The 16,662-nt window shown below is 36.8% G+C and overlaps 1 protein-coding gene across 6 annotated transcripts in view; it reads left to right on the forward strand.

Annotated features, from left to right (window-relative positions):
• The first annotated feature begins 1,548 nt into the window (after positions 1-1,548).
• The window catches only part of TL29 (ascorbate peroxidase 4), a 175,067-nt gene continuing 159,953 nt past the window's right edge, over positions 1,549-16,662 (forward strand). For 5 of the 6 annotated variants that reach the window (XR_016360218.1, XM_089815486.1, XM_089815488.1 and 2 more), the window contains exon 1: positions 1,549-1,688. Coding sequence is in view for 5 of the 6 variants with exons in the window: in XM_089815486.1 (XP_089671612.1) it covers positions 1,557-1,688 (132 nt within the window). In the remaining variant the exon portion in view is untranslated. The remainder of the gene's footprint in view (positions 1,689-16,662) is intronic. The other variant, XM_089815487.1, reaches the window with a different exon arrangement.

Consider the following 16,662-nt stretch of genomic DNA (forward strand, 5'->3'; position numbering starts at 1 on the left):
AAGAATTGTAATCTATTTCATGGTATGTGTTTATGTGAATGTTAATTGCTTCCGCTATAGTATTCTATTGTTGTTAAGTTATTATCTTAAAAATAAATGTTTGACAAACTTAGTGAAAACTTTAGATTAATTCTTTTGGGTTCCTTGGTGAGGTGTTACAGAAGTAGTCTTCTCACAAATATTCACTTTAAACACCTTGGTTGACCTTACTTATGACCTTAATGCACAAATCCTCATGTAGACACTTTAATTTGCACCCATTAAGATTGCTCCATATTAACTAACCTTGTTTTATCACATACTTTTAAGATACATTTTTCAATGCCCTTTATTTATTTTTCACTCAAACTAGATGGATAATTGAATTTTTTTACTAGTAGATAACATTTTCATGGAACAAATAATGCATCAAATTAGACTGAACCTTTTGTATACTTGCTTGTTGCTTGATGAAGTCTAAAAGTTGTTGATTTAATATCCTAATGATTCGACAAATGGGATATGTAATCATTGCTATTGGCAAACTTGAAACACTGATAGTGAACATGTATCAAGATGAATTTTGAAATGAATATTAGAAAGTTTATAGAGATTACCCCATGTCCCCATGTGGTTGCTTAAGTGCAATTTGTTCTTATATTTAAGTAGCTGAAGTGTTCCCACACGATTTTTCAACTTTGGAAAAAGAATAATTTGGAATCTATCTTTACTTTTGTGGAGCAACCACCACTTGAAAGATAAAATTAAGCATTGAAAATAAAGAGGGGATGAATAAGCGACAACTGCTTATAGAGACATGTGGCTCCACAGACTAATTTCCCTCTCCTTTATCAGCTCCTATTTTTTCTCAAAATATTTATCTACAATATTGATTATTAATATTTTAGTTTCCAATGACCATTAAAAAATAATCAATAAAAATTAACAATCGTGGGGCCATCAGCTCCACAAATTATTAATAAAATGTTAAGCAACATCTCTTAGCTAAAATAAACTTAATTACATTTAAAGTCATATAGTTTAGATACATAAAGATTGATATCAAACAATGATAAACAATCAATTCTTTATAACTTATTATTCTTAATTTTTATTATGCACATTGATTAATCACATACATCTATTTATCACAAGCATCTAAACCAAATCTCTAATTAATTACTATTCTTTATTTACCCAATTTCCACTTTTACTTTTAGATTATTGCTCTATATAATTATTAACACTACCACTTAATCCTACACTACTCATCTAATTATTACGTTGTTTAAAATTGCTAAATTTATTTAAACCAGGATTTTTTTAAAAACATTTATTCAAAATGAAATATGATTCTATTGGAAAGCCCCCATAGCCTCTATGAACCCGTATTAGGAAACTGTTTCGTTCGAATTATCCCAATTCTAATAAGCTAAACCAGATTTGATCGAAGTCTATTAAGAAAAAACGTCCCTTAGCTTGAAAATATCCGGTCGAGGTGGCTGTCTAGTCGGCATGAATGGATAACGTTCAATTTCATTATACACAATCCACTCCGGCTGCCATCACAGGGTGGAATGATGGCAATGGCAATGACAATGGGAGCTCCCCTTTCTCTGCAAGTGCAATCCTCATCGCTCTCCTCCAGATACTTCATGTCAACTCTACCGAATCATTCTCCACTAAAGGTTAATGCCATTCCCAATCAAGTAAGTTATAGAAGAATTTTCTTGTCATAAGTTAGATGCTCATTTCCATTTTTTATAAAATTTCAGTATTTAATTGCCTATGAAAAACCCGCACTGCATGTTAGTATTTTCTTCCCTCCCAGAAATCCACATTACATATTTATTGTTTTTTTCCCCAGAATTATAGGATTGAGATGTATTTCATTATCTACATTACCCATTTATAGGCTTTTAGAGAATGCAGTGTTTCCCTAACATAAACACTCTACATTACATGCTCGTTAAATTGTTCTATAGTGCTCTTAATGAAATCAAACCATCTATAAATTATAGGAAGTAAGTAAAGTATTACAGGACAAAAACAAAACAAAATAATATTTCATGGCTCAAGAAACAAAACATCCGGTCACCACAAACATGGTCCTACAAGGGAAACAATTGTTCACAAAATTACAAAATCACATATCAGTTAAAGATGATAATCAGAGGTGAGCAGTTAGTACTATAATTTATGAGCTAGGAGGGTCCTGAATCTCCATATCATTCCACCCATTGTCATGCAAGTTTTTTACATCATCAAAAGGCTCCCAACTAGTGCAATCATTGATCATATCTTCTTAAGTCTGCAAATTTGGAATTCTGTGAAATGACAAGAGGCAGAGACAGGAATTTGTTCAGCTTATACTCACCACTCGCCACAAACAATTTTTTGTCAATTTCTGGTGCAAACTTGCTTGACTATTTACAATTACTTAGTGAGTCCTATGGGGCAAACTTGCTAGCTTCCTTGAAAAAACTGACTATAAATACACATAGAAATGGGCGTTTAGAGGAATTTCATTCATGCCATTTCCTTACACAACAATTGAAAGTATGTTTGAGTGAGACTCAAACAATTTTTAGGAGCATACCTGTGCAATTCTGTAATCTATCTATCTATCTATCTATCTATATACTCTCTGTTTTCCTTTCCAAGAATTGCAAAAAATATGAATGTAATTTCTTTTCAAAATATTAGATATAGGGCTTTAAGCATGCTTTGAAAGTTTGAATTTAATGTTTACAAGTTTCAACATTGATTTAAGCCTAGGATAACGATTCTCTCTAGAAACCCCTAGATGCTGGTTTGCATGCATTCTGGTGCTAGAAGCCTCAAAAGCGCCTCCATTAGCATCCACAGGCCCGGGCAATGCTCCCTAGGTGGATCCGGGGGCATCCAAATGCATATGCGTGCCCAGTTGCATTTCCAACACCCAAAATCATTCAAAATGTGATTTTTCCATGTGCTAAATTTCTATTTTTTATTCTTCTTTTTGTTCCCCTTTTCCCATAAACCCTTAAATGACCCTAAAAGAGACCATTCATTGTCCATTCTTCTCAAATTTGTTTGCAGTTGAGCTCTCTTCTCATTTGGTCTCCATTTTGGCATTTTGAAAGCAAGGTCATTACTTTTGAAGATGATAATTTGTAGGGTGTCAAATAGCTTCCACAAAGTACTTATAAGCATGCAAGGTTAGCATTTGATCCATTCTTGAGTTCTTTCTCTGAATCTTTTTGAGATGTTGATGATTTTTTCATGTTTTGGAAGAACTTTTACAAGTTTTTATCCATTTTTTTCAAAGAAATGAAAAAACAAGTTTAGCTATCTATTTTATATTTTTGTATCATACTTTTGCACTTTTAAGCTTGATGTTCATGGTTTTTTTCTAATTAATTTTTTTCTATTTTCTTATTAGATTCATAGATTGTATTGTGCCAGACCACTATCAGTAGTTAGAGTCTAGTGGTAGGACAAGGTGAACAAAGTGATAACTTCAAAATTGATGTAGGATCTCCATTATGGAGACGTACCACAAGATTATCATAGGTTTTAGGAGGTGGCTCATACATTTGGAAATGTAATGTATGTCATAGTAAACCATTCAATAGCTCATATTCTCGGGTCAAAGCTCATTTATGGGCCCTATTGGTAAAGGAATAGGATTGTGCAAAGGAAATAAAGATGAAAAGTGGATGCATGACGCACAATTAACAAGATTTATAAGAGAACAGGAAGCTGCTGATCATTTTATTAACAAATCAAAAAAAGTTTTTATCAACCTCCGTCTAGAAAGAGCAAAATAAGATTTCCCACTGATCAAGTTGTATTCTCCAAACATCCATTCTTGTAAGTACTTATATTGGGAGAGGAAGAGGAAGTAGAAGTTGTTGCCCGCAAAAGAGGTCCATTGGATTCCATATTTAAAATGGAGGCAAGAGAGCTTGCTGATCAACCAATTGCGCATTGCCTCTGTGCCAATGGTCTTCCTTTCAACTTGGTGAGATCACCATATTGGAAGGAAATGGTGCCAACTATTAATAAAGCACCGGATGATCACACTAGTCTTGAGTATGAAAAGGTGTGATGGATGGAAAGATACAAGAAACTGACCATTGATTAATGTAATTGTAGTGTCCCCCAAAGGTGCAATGTTTTTGAGGGCGGTTGATTGTAAAAGAGATATTAAGGATTCATAATTCATTTCTAGAATTCTCATTGAGGCCATAGAGATGGTGGGTAGTGAGAATGTGGTTCAGGTTGTTACAAATAATGCCAAAAATTGTAGAGGCGTAGGTGTTTTGGTTGAGAGTTAGTACGACCATATTTTTTGGGCACCATGCACCATACACTCCCCCAACTTGGCCATGCAAGAAATTTGTTAGGATCAACCACAGATAGAAATAACAATTACATGCAAATATAACCAATATCAGAAAATAATAATCGCACAAAAGAGAACACAAGACACAAAGATTTAACGTGGTTCACTCAATCCCTGGGCTACGTCCACCAACAACAAGTCCAATATTATTATTATCCAGTGATTACAATCCGCAATCCCTTACAACTCTGTACTGTCGCAAGAAGCTACAATCTCATCATACATAATGAAATCCCTAGCCCTAATCCATTTTATACAAGCTTTTGCCGTTTACAAAATTAGGGTTGGAATAAGTTGTCCAATAGAAAAATAGGAGCCGACGCCTTTTACAATAGTAGTCTTTTTTGGCTTCGGGGGCGCTATCCCCAAAAACCCTTGCAGGGGTGTTGCCCCTCGATCCACCCTATACTACAATAGGAAGCGCACTTGGGCTACTGCCCCCAAACCCTTGCAAAAATAATTTTGGGGGAAACCACGCCTAATAAACCTCTGAGTCTGATTAGGCTCCACATCACAACAAAATTGGCACCCAAATAGATTGGGTCAAGCAAATATACCAAAAGAGATAGGAGATACAAATGTTTGTCACGAACCACCACATTTCACAATCCATAATCAGATCATTCTCCAAGTTGGAGTTGCTGAAGGTAAATTGTAATTAGTTAATCTCATTTATTCATTTAATTTGAATAAGTTTTATGTTCATGTTCAATTATCAAATTGTATATAACTTTTCTTAATATTTATTGACATATTGTTAACTTGCTTAGGTTGTTGAGATGTGATTTGCATCTCATACTATTGTTATGAGATGAATTGTCAAGATGCAAGGGGCATTGAGCCAAATGGTTAGTTCTTGCTAATGGGGTATATGGAAGGCTTTAAGTTTTGAGAGGGCCCAAAAGGTCAAGGCTTTGGTCTTGGATGATAGTTGGTGGGCTCGTGTGCAATTTGTATTGGATTTCACCAAGCCTATCATGATTATGCTTTGCTTTGTTGATAAAGATTCACCTTGCTTGGTGGATGTGTACAATGGCATGGACTCCATGGTAGAGAAGGTAAAAATTTACATACAAACACATGAGAATGACCCCACAAAATGTGAAGCTTTATGTAATAAGGTGGAAGTAATCATTCATCAACAATAAGAGAAGATGACTACCTCAGTGCACCTCCTTGCATATGCCTTATCTCCATGGTACTATTGGCATAAAATACTTGCTATGCCAAATAGAGTTGCACATGTGGATGAAGAAGTCGCTAATGGGTGCTACAAAGCATTTGCAAGACTCTTCCAAGATGATGAAATGCACAAATAGGTTAGGCTAGAATTTGGCTTATTTGCTTTAGGATCAAAACTTACTCTATATTCAATAAAGGACCAAAATGTCATCACATGGTGGTACATGTATGGTCAACCATACAAGCATCTACAACCTCTTACAATCAAGATCCTCTCTCAAGTAAGTTTTTTGTTTACCAATTGTATTCTACAATTTAGTCTTTAACATTCTTTAATTTGCTTTTCATTTGTATTTTTAATTTTATGAACACTATATAAGTTGCAAGTTCTTTTGCTGCTGAATTGAATTAGAGTACATTCTCCTATATCCATTCAGTGAAGTGCAACCGGTTGGGCTCAAAGAAAACTGAGGACTTGGTTTACATTCATACCAACTTGCATCATTTGTCCCGTAAGGAGGATGCATACAAGGAGGGTCAACCAAGCTTTGGGATGTAACCCTTGAATGTGCAAATTTGGATGCAACGTTTTAGGATCTTACTACAATCACAGATGATGATGCTGATAGCATCATGACATGTGGTGCATCTAGCACAAGTGGAATTGTTTTTGGTTCAAATAATCTTGAACTTGCCATAGTTGGAGATGATGAGAATGGGGTTTTTTTTGAGAATCCTTATGCTTCTAGATAACTGAATTTGATTAGTGAATCTTGAGTTTTGACTCTTGATTGATCAACATTGAATCATGAACTAAGTTTTGATTTTGAAGTTCAAATTGCATTGGAATCTTGAACTTGAGTAATTTACTAATAGTTATTTCAATTTGTATATTTGTGTTTGTGAAGTTTGAAGTTGAACTACCAATGTTGAAGTGTCATACTATGGAATAGTTTGTTTTTGTATATTTCTTGCATTTTTTACATGCACACACGCATGCACATGCACAGAGAGAGAGAGAGAGAGAGAGAGAGAGAGAGAGAGAGAGATGCACAAGCTTGGGCGCACAAGTGGGGCATCTATATATCACTTAAGCCTATGTTAGAGAGAGAGGCGATTCAATTTGAAACACTACATTTAGAGGGGATTTCTTAGGATTGGTGGCACTACAACCCGATGACTCAAAATGATGCTTTGTACACTCATGTAGATTTCACAAATAGAATTATTACTAGTTTTGATAGGTAGGATGTGGAATTATATTACAGGGTTCTAGCTTTGATGAGGTAGATAGGTCATGTGGAGGCATATATTAATGAGTTTTAGTATGTGACAGTTGTGGTACTCGAGATGCCCTAGAGGCTTATTGTGATGTTTTTTATAGAGGGGCTGCAGGAGAGACTTAAAGGCTTGTTTCGGGCTTTTAAGACAAGGACCCTTGAGGCTACACCTAGACTTGATACTACATGACTGCCATCTTCCCATGAGTAGGATAATAAGCTCTTTGTGAGCACAAAATATCTCAAAGGCCTTATACATAGGCCAAGAGTACACCACATCAACCCTCCAGATTGGATTAGGAGTCCTATAATTAGTTGAGGAGGAGGAAGTTATGTTTTACTCTAGGTAGCCGAATTGGGTACAAGACTGGGTATGTGGGTATGAAACATTGATACAACAAATTTTTTCGGTAGGTTGGGTATGTTTCGGGTACGTCCATATATAAATAAATAAATAAATAAATAAATAAATATATATATATATATATATATATGTATGTATGTATGTATTTATGTGTCTCGCTAAAAAAATACCAATACTAATATATGTATATGGCAAGTTATTATAAATATATGTATTGTTAAAAGTAAAAAAACAAATTAAGTTTAGAATTCACATACCAATAAATACGTTAGTAGCTAAACAAAATCATTATGACTTTTAGATTTTGAAACATAATTAATTTAAATTCAAATTCAGTTTTCAATATCAAGAAGATCAAACTAGTCTCATGGTATATAATGTTGGTGTAATTAAATATTACTAATTACACTTTACTTAAGTTTACTTAGGATAACGGATTTTCATATCAGTTGTCATGTAGACACATAGGAGTTTGCACTTTATTTGAGCAAATGTTGTCTTATACCTCTCTTTGTGTGATGCACCTTTGTATTCTTATCCTTCCATTGTTGCACATACTTTCATGCACAATGGAGGACAAGCCACCTTTGGTGGACATGTGCTTACACCTTGCATAGTTGTATGCTTATCACTTGCATGACTCCTATTCATCTTGCATTGCCTATATATTCAGGCATTGCTACATGCATTGTATCTGAATATCCATTATCATTTCATCATTATTGAGATTCTCATTTGATCATTTCTTGTCTCTCTTGTGTTCTCTTGTGCTTCTAGATCTTGGTATCACATTCACTACCTTAGGAAAATTTTGACATGGTATCAGAGCCATAGTAGTGTTCATTTGTTAGCCATTGGAGAGCTTCATTTTGCTTCACTTTGGAGGGCCACGATTTAGATACGGGATATCAGCAGTAAGTGGGAGCGTCTAGAGCAAGATCAGACCTTACCATTGTGTTCAGGAGGCCGTTCCAACGAATTTTGGCTAGAAATTTTCCTATGTTGGGAAAAAATCAAATTTGAGGCAATTTTGTTTTACAAATTGGAGCCCCAAGGCCTGATCTGCAAATTGACGATACGGATCTGAATTTTAAATTCAAACAAATTATCTTCAAAATTTTTTGTCAGATCAGATCTGCATATTTTTTGTCATTATTTTTTCAATTTGGGGGCAAAAATTTCGTAATTGGCAAAATCAGCCTTCTCTGCCACTCTAGTGTGTAGTGGATACTTTGTCATTGCGCATAGTTGGACCGGTGAAGCAAAGAATTTTGGGATAGTGCCTAACCCAACATCATATACAAGATTATTGAGTGCGCAAGAATTTAAAGGATTTTGAGACAGTGACACGACGAATGTGGGATATATCCCACCGCCGACCCTCTTTGTGCATCCTACGAGCACACCGTCACACCAACTTGCGCAATGATCATTGTTCTCTATATCCTACAGCATTGAGCATCGCAATGACATTCAAAGTCGCCTCAGTCATCTCTAGCTCAACATTTACCCTTCCACGCAACTTCATTGGGTAAGCACATGTGTCCAGGCCTTGACCAAAGTAATTAGTAATTAAATATTACTAATTACACTTTAGTTAAGTTTACTTAGGATAATGCATTTTCATATTAGTTGTCATGTAGACACATAGGAGTTTCCCCTTTATTTGAGCTCATGTTGTTTCACACCTCTTATTGTATAATACACCTTTGTATTCTTATCCTCTCATTATTGCACATACTTTCAAGCACAATGGAGGATAATCCACCTTTGGTGGACATGTGCTTACACCTTGCATAGTTGTATGCTTATCACTTGCATGACTCCTAGTCATCTTGCATTGCCTATATATTCAAACACTTCTACATGCACTGTATCTGAATATTGGACATCTAAATATCCATCATCATTTGATCATTATTGAGATTCTCATTTGATCATCTCTTGTCTCCCTTCTGCTTCTAGATCTTGGCATTGCATTCACTGCCTTAGACAAATTCTTACATATAGTCATTGTTTAAAATATAAATAATACTTGAAATCACTGATCAGCTCATTAATCAAAACCATATGGGTCATCATCAATGTCAAGATTGTCATCAACATTGGCATTAGATGATTGAACCCCATTGTTACTTGCAGTAAAAGTATGTTGGCTACTTGACCTGTCCATTGTTAAAGTTTGTGCAGCAATAGAAAGATCCAAGTTAGTATGTTCTGGTTCTACATCCCAAACTTTGTTGCCCCTTACTTGTACTCATCATTTTTGTGAGTGAGAAGACACAAGTTTGAATGCTCATAGACTAATTCCTTAGATTTGCTTGATGCCAACGGATTGTGCTTTACTGAATGGATGGAGTATGTAATTCAATTTCGTTCAGCTGAAGATGAACTAGCAACCTATTAAAGCAAAGAAAGATCTCATTGGATTCTCTAAAATTTAAGAGTTTGTTAATTTCAAAATGACATCCAAATTTAGAGTGTTTATGATTAAATAAACTTACTTGTGATATGACTTTGATTACAAGAGTTTGGAGGTGTGGTGATGTGTGGCTATTGAGGTACCAACAAGAGTGAGCATCCTTCCTATACTTGTCACGAACAACAGTAGGAGTATGACCAATGGATGATGCAAAATCACTTGTAATGACATCTTCCATCTTAGTATCAACGAAGAGTTTAGTAACAACTTTCCTAAACCCTTAACCTACTTCTGCAATACGAAATGGTGACACACTTGTTGGCATAGCAAGAATCTCTTCACTATAATATTTAGGACTCAATGAGAAGGCAAGAAGATCGAGTGGAGTCATCATTTTGTTCCATCACTCAACACACATTGATTGCACCTCTTTGAAGAAGATTTCTTCAGGGTCTTGCTCTTTTGCATTTATGATGAATCTCATATTCTCAATCATTGAGTCTATTCGATCATAAACCTCCCCCAATCATGGCTTATCCATGTTAGTAAAGCGTATCATACCTAGGATGGGTGCTGCAAAACTAAGAAGGTATTCTACAAGATCCCACCAAGTGTCATCCAAATTTCTTTTCTTGACATTTGTTGCTCTCTTAGTACTAGATTGCATCCATATATTCCATTATTGGCTGATCACGACACCAGAAAGTTCCCCTTGACAAGCTGTCTCAAGACAATTGTATTTGATGTGAATCTAGTCTTAGCAGCCTATTTCAAAATTAAAAAATAAAGAATATGTATGCATGTATGTATGCGTATATATAATATATATAATGTATATATAATTTTATTGAAATAAATCACTGAAGTAAAACTTAAAAGTGGAGTGTTTATGTTGGTGTAAATAAGTATTTACTATTTACACTTAAGTTTACTTTAGGTTAATGCATTATTTAATTATTTTGCATTATTTTATTATTTATTTAAGTGAGACACTTAGGAGTTTGTGTACTCTCATGAGTTTTCATGTTGACAATACAGAAGTACGCAACTCTAATTCAACACATGGTGCCTACAACATTGGAGTTTGCATCATTCACTGAGTTGTCATGTAGACAACACAGTTATTCACACTCCTAATTTAGCAAATGTTGTCTACAACACTGATTTGCGTGATACACCATTGTAGGCTTATCCTCACATCATCACACTTACTTCCGTGCTTAATGCAGGATAACCCATATCTGGTGGACATGTGCCTGGTTGTATGACTTATTATGTTGCTGACTTCTATGCATTCTAGAAGCTCTCCAGAGGCCTTTATATACAGGCACTCCTAGTGTACTTGTATATGACATATTGAATGAATATATCGTCATTCTGATCATACTCTCTCTTTGGTCTACTGTTGTGCTTGTGTTTGAGTTCCTTGGTCTTGGGTGAATTCTGCCCTAAGGAAAATTCTTACATGGTATCAGAGATCGATGAGATTCTCTACACAGTCATTCGAGACCACTCATGCTTCAACACCTCGACCCAAATCCGGAGTACCGCAGAAATTGGGAGCGTCTAGAGCCAAATCTGACCTCGACATTGCATCTGAAATGTTGATTCAGTGAAGATCGACTATAAATTTGCCTATGCTGGGCTAAAGTTGATCGTGACACAATTTTTTTTTGGCAATCCGACACCCGAAGGCATCGATTTGCAATCGGGTATGATCGTTTAATTGATTTGATTATTTGTTTTTCAGATCTGAATTTAATTTAATCTTTGTAATTTATTTTTCCATCTGGGTATTTTCGGGATTTTTTTGTCAGTTGGCCAGTTAGAGAATTTTTTTTGCAGAACTAGGCAATCACACCCTGGCTTTGCAATTTTGATATTCTATTAATTATTTTGCAGAGATATTATTAATCAAGCAGGTTTCAATTCCATTGGGACAGGAATATTCTAATATTCTACACTGGCGACCGTGGCCCAAGCCTTACCTTTCCTGGCGCCTTTGGGTCTATAGCTGCTTGGCATTGTTTTTAAACAATATATAAAAGTCTATACACACCATGTGGGACTAACCCCACAAGATATCCCGTGACGTCCACATTTTTTCGGCACGCGGATAACAATTTTGGCGACGTGTTGATAATTTCTGGCGCCACTCGTAATCTGGCAATCGGCTAATTGACAAACCACTCACGAATTGCAAAATTGTCCGCAACAGCAATTTGATTTTTGATTGGCCCGTGCATTTCAAAACCCTCCACATGGAGTTTACCTGTGACACGTGTTCGCCACGCGGCGTTTTTTGGTTAGCCATCTCTGCATCGTCAGTGAGTTGTGTAAAACCCATGTCTCCCTGCAGGTTATCCCACGTGGCACAATTTGATTGGATCACTGAAATACAGTCAGCAACCTGCTGTCACGCCACGCGAGTAGTACAACAGTACAGTCATCAGATATGTGGATGCCACCTCCACGATTCCGTACATCGAGTCAGCGCATAGTCGGATTCCGTACAATCCACGTAGGCTCTGCCACGTTGGCAGACTTACATCCGACTTAGCCCCACGTCAGCAGATCCATACTTGTGACTCGGCAGACACGTGGCATCTAGTTAGTCGATCTAGTTAGCATGGTCACTCGTCCATATAGTTTCGTATGGTCCGTATGATGCCGTACCATGCTGACATCATTACAGGGGCTGAAGGTCGCTGACATCATCTTTTTACGAGCCTAAATTTGATGGCCCTCTGATCGTCATTCCAGGCCAAATTAGGACTATTGCGATGGCCGTATGACCGTCAAATTTAACCCCTTCTTTTGCTGATGCAACCCCTCTCTAGATTGATTTTTGATTTTGCAGTCCGACTTTGGGAAGCCATATCTCAGTCATTCGGACTCCAAATCAAGTGCAATTTTTTTTGAAATTGGGTAGAATTTCTTAAACTTTTCATCGGTGTAGCTCTTTTTTGGTTTTAGTGAACAGATTGTTCCGAAATTGCATTTTTTGGCGACTATACCTGCATAATCCTGCAGTTTGCAACTTCAAACTATCCGTACGAGCACATTTGGACATGAAAACACGTTTTTTTTGAAAGTGCATTATTTTTCGTCTACTTTCTAGATCTGCAGTTAGATTGTAGGGTTGTGTGGACAAAAGTGTCACTTTCAGAAATAGGGACTTTCTTTGCTTTGTATTGCTTCTGAATTGTAGCACATTATAAAGTTCCAGATTTGTAATCCATATAGAAGTTGTAACAAGCAAAATCAGAAGTCCACAAAGGCCAAAATTGGCAAGTGGCCTATTGTAATCGCACTACTTATAAAATGCCAAAAGCATCTATTTTGGGGAGGTTTCTTGATTTAGTGAAAAGGGGGGGTGTTCTTGCTGTTGTGTTCTCTCTTTTTTGCAATTTTCTTTCATTTTCTACATTATGAGAAATTTTAAGTTTCCAAAATTAACTCCACATAACTATGCTACATGGTCCATAAAAATGTGGTATCATTTAATGCACAATAGGGTTTCTCAATATGTAGATGGTACTTTTCCTAAACCAGCAAGTGATAAAGTATCAACAAGTGATATTTCAGCTTGGGTAGCAATGGATAGGAAAGCCCTAGGTGATATATGTTTGGGGGTTGATGATAAGATCATGTACCAAATTAAGAAGTGTTCTACATCCAAGGAAGCTTGGGATACCTTCGGAAACCTATATGGTAAAGTGTTTGAAGAGGATGTTTTCAAAATTGAAGATGAGCTTGTCTTCTTAGATCCTAAATCATTTGATTTAATACAAGATTTCATCATCAAGGTGAATGAACTAAGGACAAAGCTTACTGATTGTGGGAGTTCTATCAAATATGATAGATTGCTCTATCTTATACATAACAAGCTGCCATCAAAGTATTTTACATTTGTTTCTTCTTTTAACACCTCAAAGACAACATTAGGATCTGCCTATAAGAAAGTCACTTTTGATGAATATGCTGATCTGTTGGATACTGAAGAAAAGAAGTTGAAATCAATGGGGATTCTCAAATCACCTAAGTCTAAAGCATTGGTGGCCAATAATGAGGGTTCTCAACATTCAGCCAGACAGTCTTCAAATACAGGAAAGGGTAAGAAGAAGAAGTGGAAGAATAAATTAGAGGATGCAGAAAAGACAACACCACAATCCAATCAACAAGGCAAGTCTTCCTCAAGTTCTAACAAGAAGGGGGACAACAATAAGGAGAAGAAGAAGTGTGCCTATTGCAAGAAAATGGGTCATGAAGAGCATGAGTGTTATCTTAAGAAGATTGATGAGTTGACCAACATCATGAAGAAACATAATGTTCCACTGCCTAATGCTTACAAGGAGAAAGGATCTTCTTCAGATTCAAAGGGCAAAGGGCAAGCACTCATGGCAAATTCAAATTCTTCAAAGGAATGGATTCTTGACTCGGTGCCTCATATCACATGGGTTCTTCAAAGGAGGATTTTTCTTCAAAGAAGCAGTCCAAGGTACTACACATCTTTGTGGGAGATGATAGCAAAATGGAAGTTGAAGGAAAAGGAAACGTGGAAATGGAAAATGGAGAGTTTCAAGATGTTCTCTGTGTTCCAAACCTAAGTTCAAATCTCCTTTCAATCTACCAAATCACTCACCTTGGAGATGGACATAGAGTTAAGTTCCTTCCAGACTTAGTACAGGTGCATAGTCTTAAAGATGACTCCTTGGTTGCAATGGGGAAAGTGAATCATGACAAAAGGTTGTACTCTTTCTCCCATTTTGTGCCCAAGTCTCCTTCAAAGGCCTTGTTATCTCAATCAAATTCAAACATGCAATTATGGCATGAGCGGTTTGGTTATCTTGCCTTTCGCTATCTTCAACAACTTTGCACAAATAGAATGGTCAAAGGTCTACCTCAAATCAACTTTTCCCATGGTGAATGTTCAATAGATTCAGTGGATATGCATCCAGAGGGGAAGTTACAGAAAGGGAAGTCTTCAAGAGCACCGGGTGTTATACAGATGGTTCACATGGTATTAGCAGGACCTTTTGTAGTTAGCCAGGGTTGCTACATACTTAATTTCATTGATGACTTTTCAAGATACACTTGGGTCTACTTTCTTCATAATAAGAATGAAGTGTTGGACAAGTTTCTAGCCTTCAAGACTCATCTAGAACGGAAATCCAGGAAAGCCATCGAAGTTCTCAAAATGGACAATGGAAGCATATATGTGAATAGAAGACTAACAGACTCTTGCAAACTTGAGGGAATTGATCTTCAGAATCCGCTAGCATTCACTCTGCATAAGATAGATGTTGCAACTTTGAGGATCCACACTCTTAAGTCTATGGCAAGTTGCATGATACAAGCCAAGTCTCTAGATCCATCATTAGACGTCGAAGCAATCTCTAGTGCCACTACATTCTTAACAGATCTCCTCATCCAACCTTTTAGATGGCAAGACTCCTTTCGAGGCATGGTGCGGCAAAAAACCTATTGTGACACACTTCAGAGTTTTCGGTTGTCCTGCATGGGCAAACAGATCTTCCAGGGGATGCAAGGCACAATCACCTTGGCCTTGTACCTTCATTGGTTATGAAGACAGTGTGAAGGCATATAGAATATTGGATCCTGAGACACATTAGATTTTTGTGGAGAAGGATGTACACTTTGAGGAAAGTTCACCAAGCTTGTCCTCTAATCCTCTCCGCACATCATACAGTGTAGAAATTGATAGTGACACCAACGATAGTGCTTCAACAGATTCAGATACGTGGGGTTCTATCGATAGTTGCAGCGAGAGGTCACTACATCAGTTTTGTCCTCATGCATACATCGCCACAATGATAGGTCCAGCACAACAGGGTACATCTAGTCTTCCAAGTTTAACTTCAGTGACAGATTTGGAGGACAGTATTGATGATCTGTCTCTTCTTCTTGATGCAGAAGTACCTTCTTCAGTTGTCATGAGGGCTCCATCCGACCCTCTTGTTCATTCTCTACATGATCGATTGTCACAGGTTGAAGTGATTGTGGATACTAATGATCAGCAGTTGCAGAAGGGTTCTTCATCAGTTGAGCAGATAGACAGTGCTTTGAGACAAATTCTTCAGCCAGTTGAGCAGGTTTCAGAGACATCACTTATCCATGGGATTCTTTCCACACACAGTAGAAGCGTCTCACTTGTACCTTTGGCATTGTTTCTTCCTAAGAGGAGGAACACCATTCTGCAGTCTTGGATCAACTTCTTCATTGGAGCAGCACTGGCAGGCATTCTTTTTTGGGGGGTGAGCCTATCCTGTCTCACTTTCTCTTCTCATCATTCTCTTATGTATATACTAGATGTATGTCATAATGGGGGGTCTTGATTACTCCATCCATCCATACATCATATGCGTTTTTCATCTCTCTTTTTGGGGGAGGGTTTTTCCCATGAGGTTTTCCCTCTTTCTCCGCTTTATGAGAGATTGCATTTCATTGTGTACATGGGTACCTAACATGGCCTAGTAGCCAGGACCCATTCTACATTTCATCCTAGATTTCGTAAGCTTAAGGGCATTCCCCTAAGTTGCACTTAAGGGGGGGTATTGGTGTAAATAAGTATTTACTATTTACACTTACTTAAGTTTACTTAGGTTAATGCATTATTTAATTATTTTGCATTATTTTATTATTTATTTAGGTGAGACACTTAGGAGTTTGTGTACTCTCATGAGTTGTCATGTTGACAACACAGAAGTATGCAACTCTAATTCAACACATGGTCTCTACAACAATGGAGTTTGCATCATTCACTGAGTTGTCATGTAGACAACACAGTTATTCACACTCCTAATTTAGCACATGTTGTCTACAACATTGATTTGCATGATACACCATTGTAGGCTTATCCTCACATCATCGCACTTACTTCCATGCTTAATGAAGGATAACCCATATCTGGTGGACATGTGCCTGGTTGTATGACTTATCATGTTGCTGACTTCTATGCATTCTAGAAGCTCTCTAGAGGCTTTTATATATAGGCACTCCTAGTGTACTTGTATATGGCATA

Source organism: Cupressus sempervirens, chromosome 2 (genome assembly GCF_028749045.1).
Source record: "Cupressus sempervirens isolate cs-2001-9-10 chromosome 2, ASM2874904v1, whole genome shotgun sequence".
Taxonomy (NCBI): domain Eukaryota; kingdom Viridiplantae; phylum Streptophyta; class Pinopsida; order Cupressales; family Cupressaceae; genus Cupressus; species Cupressus sempervirens.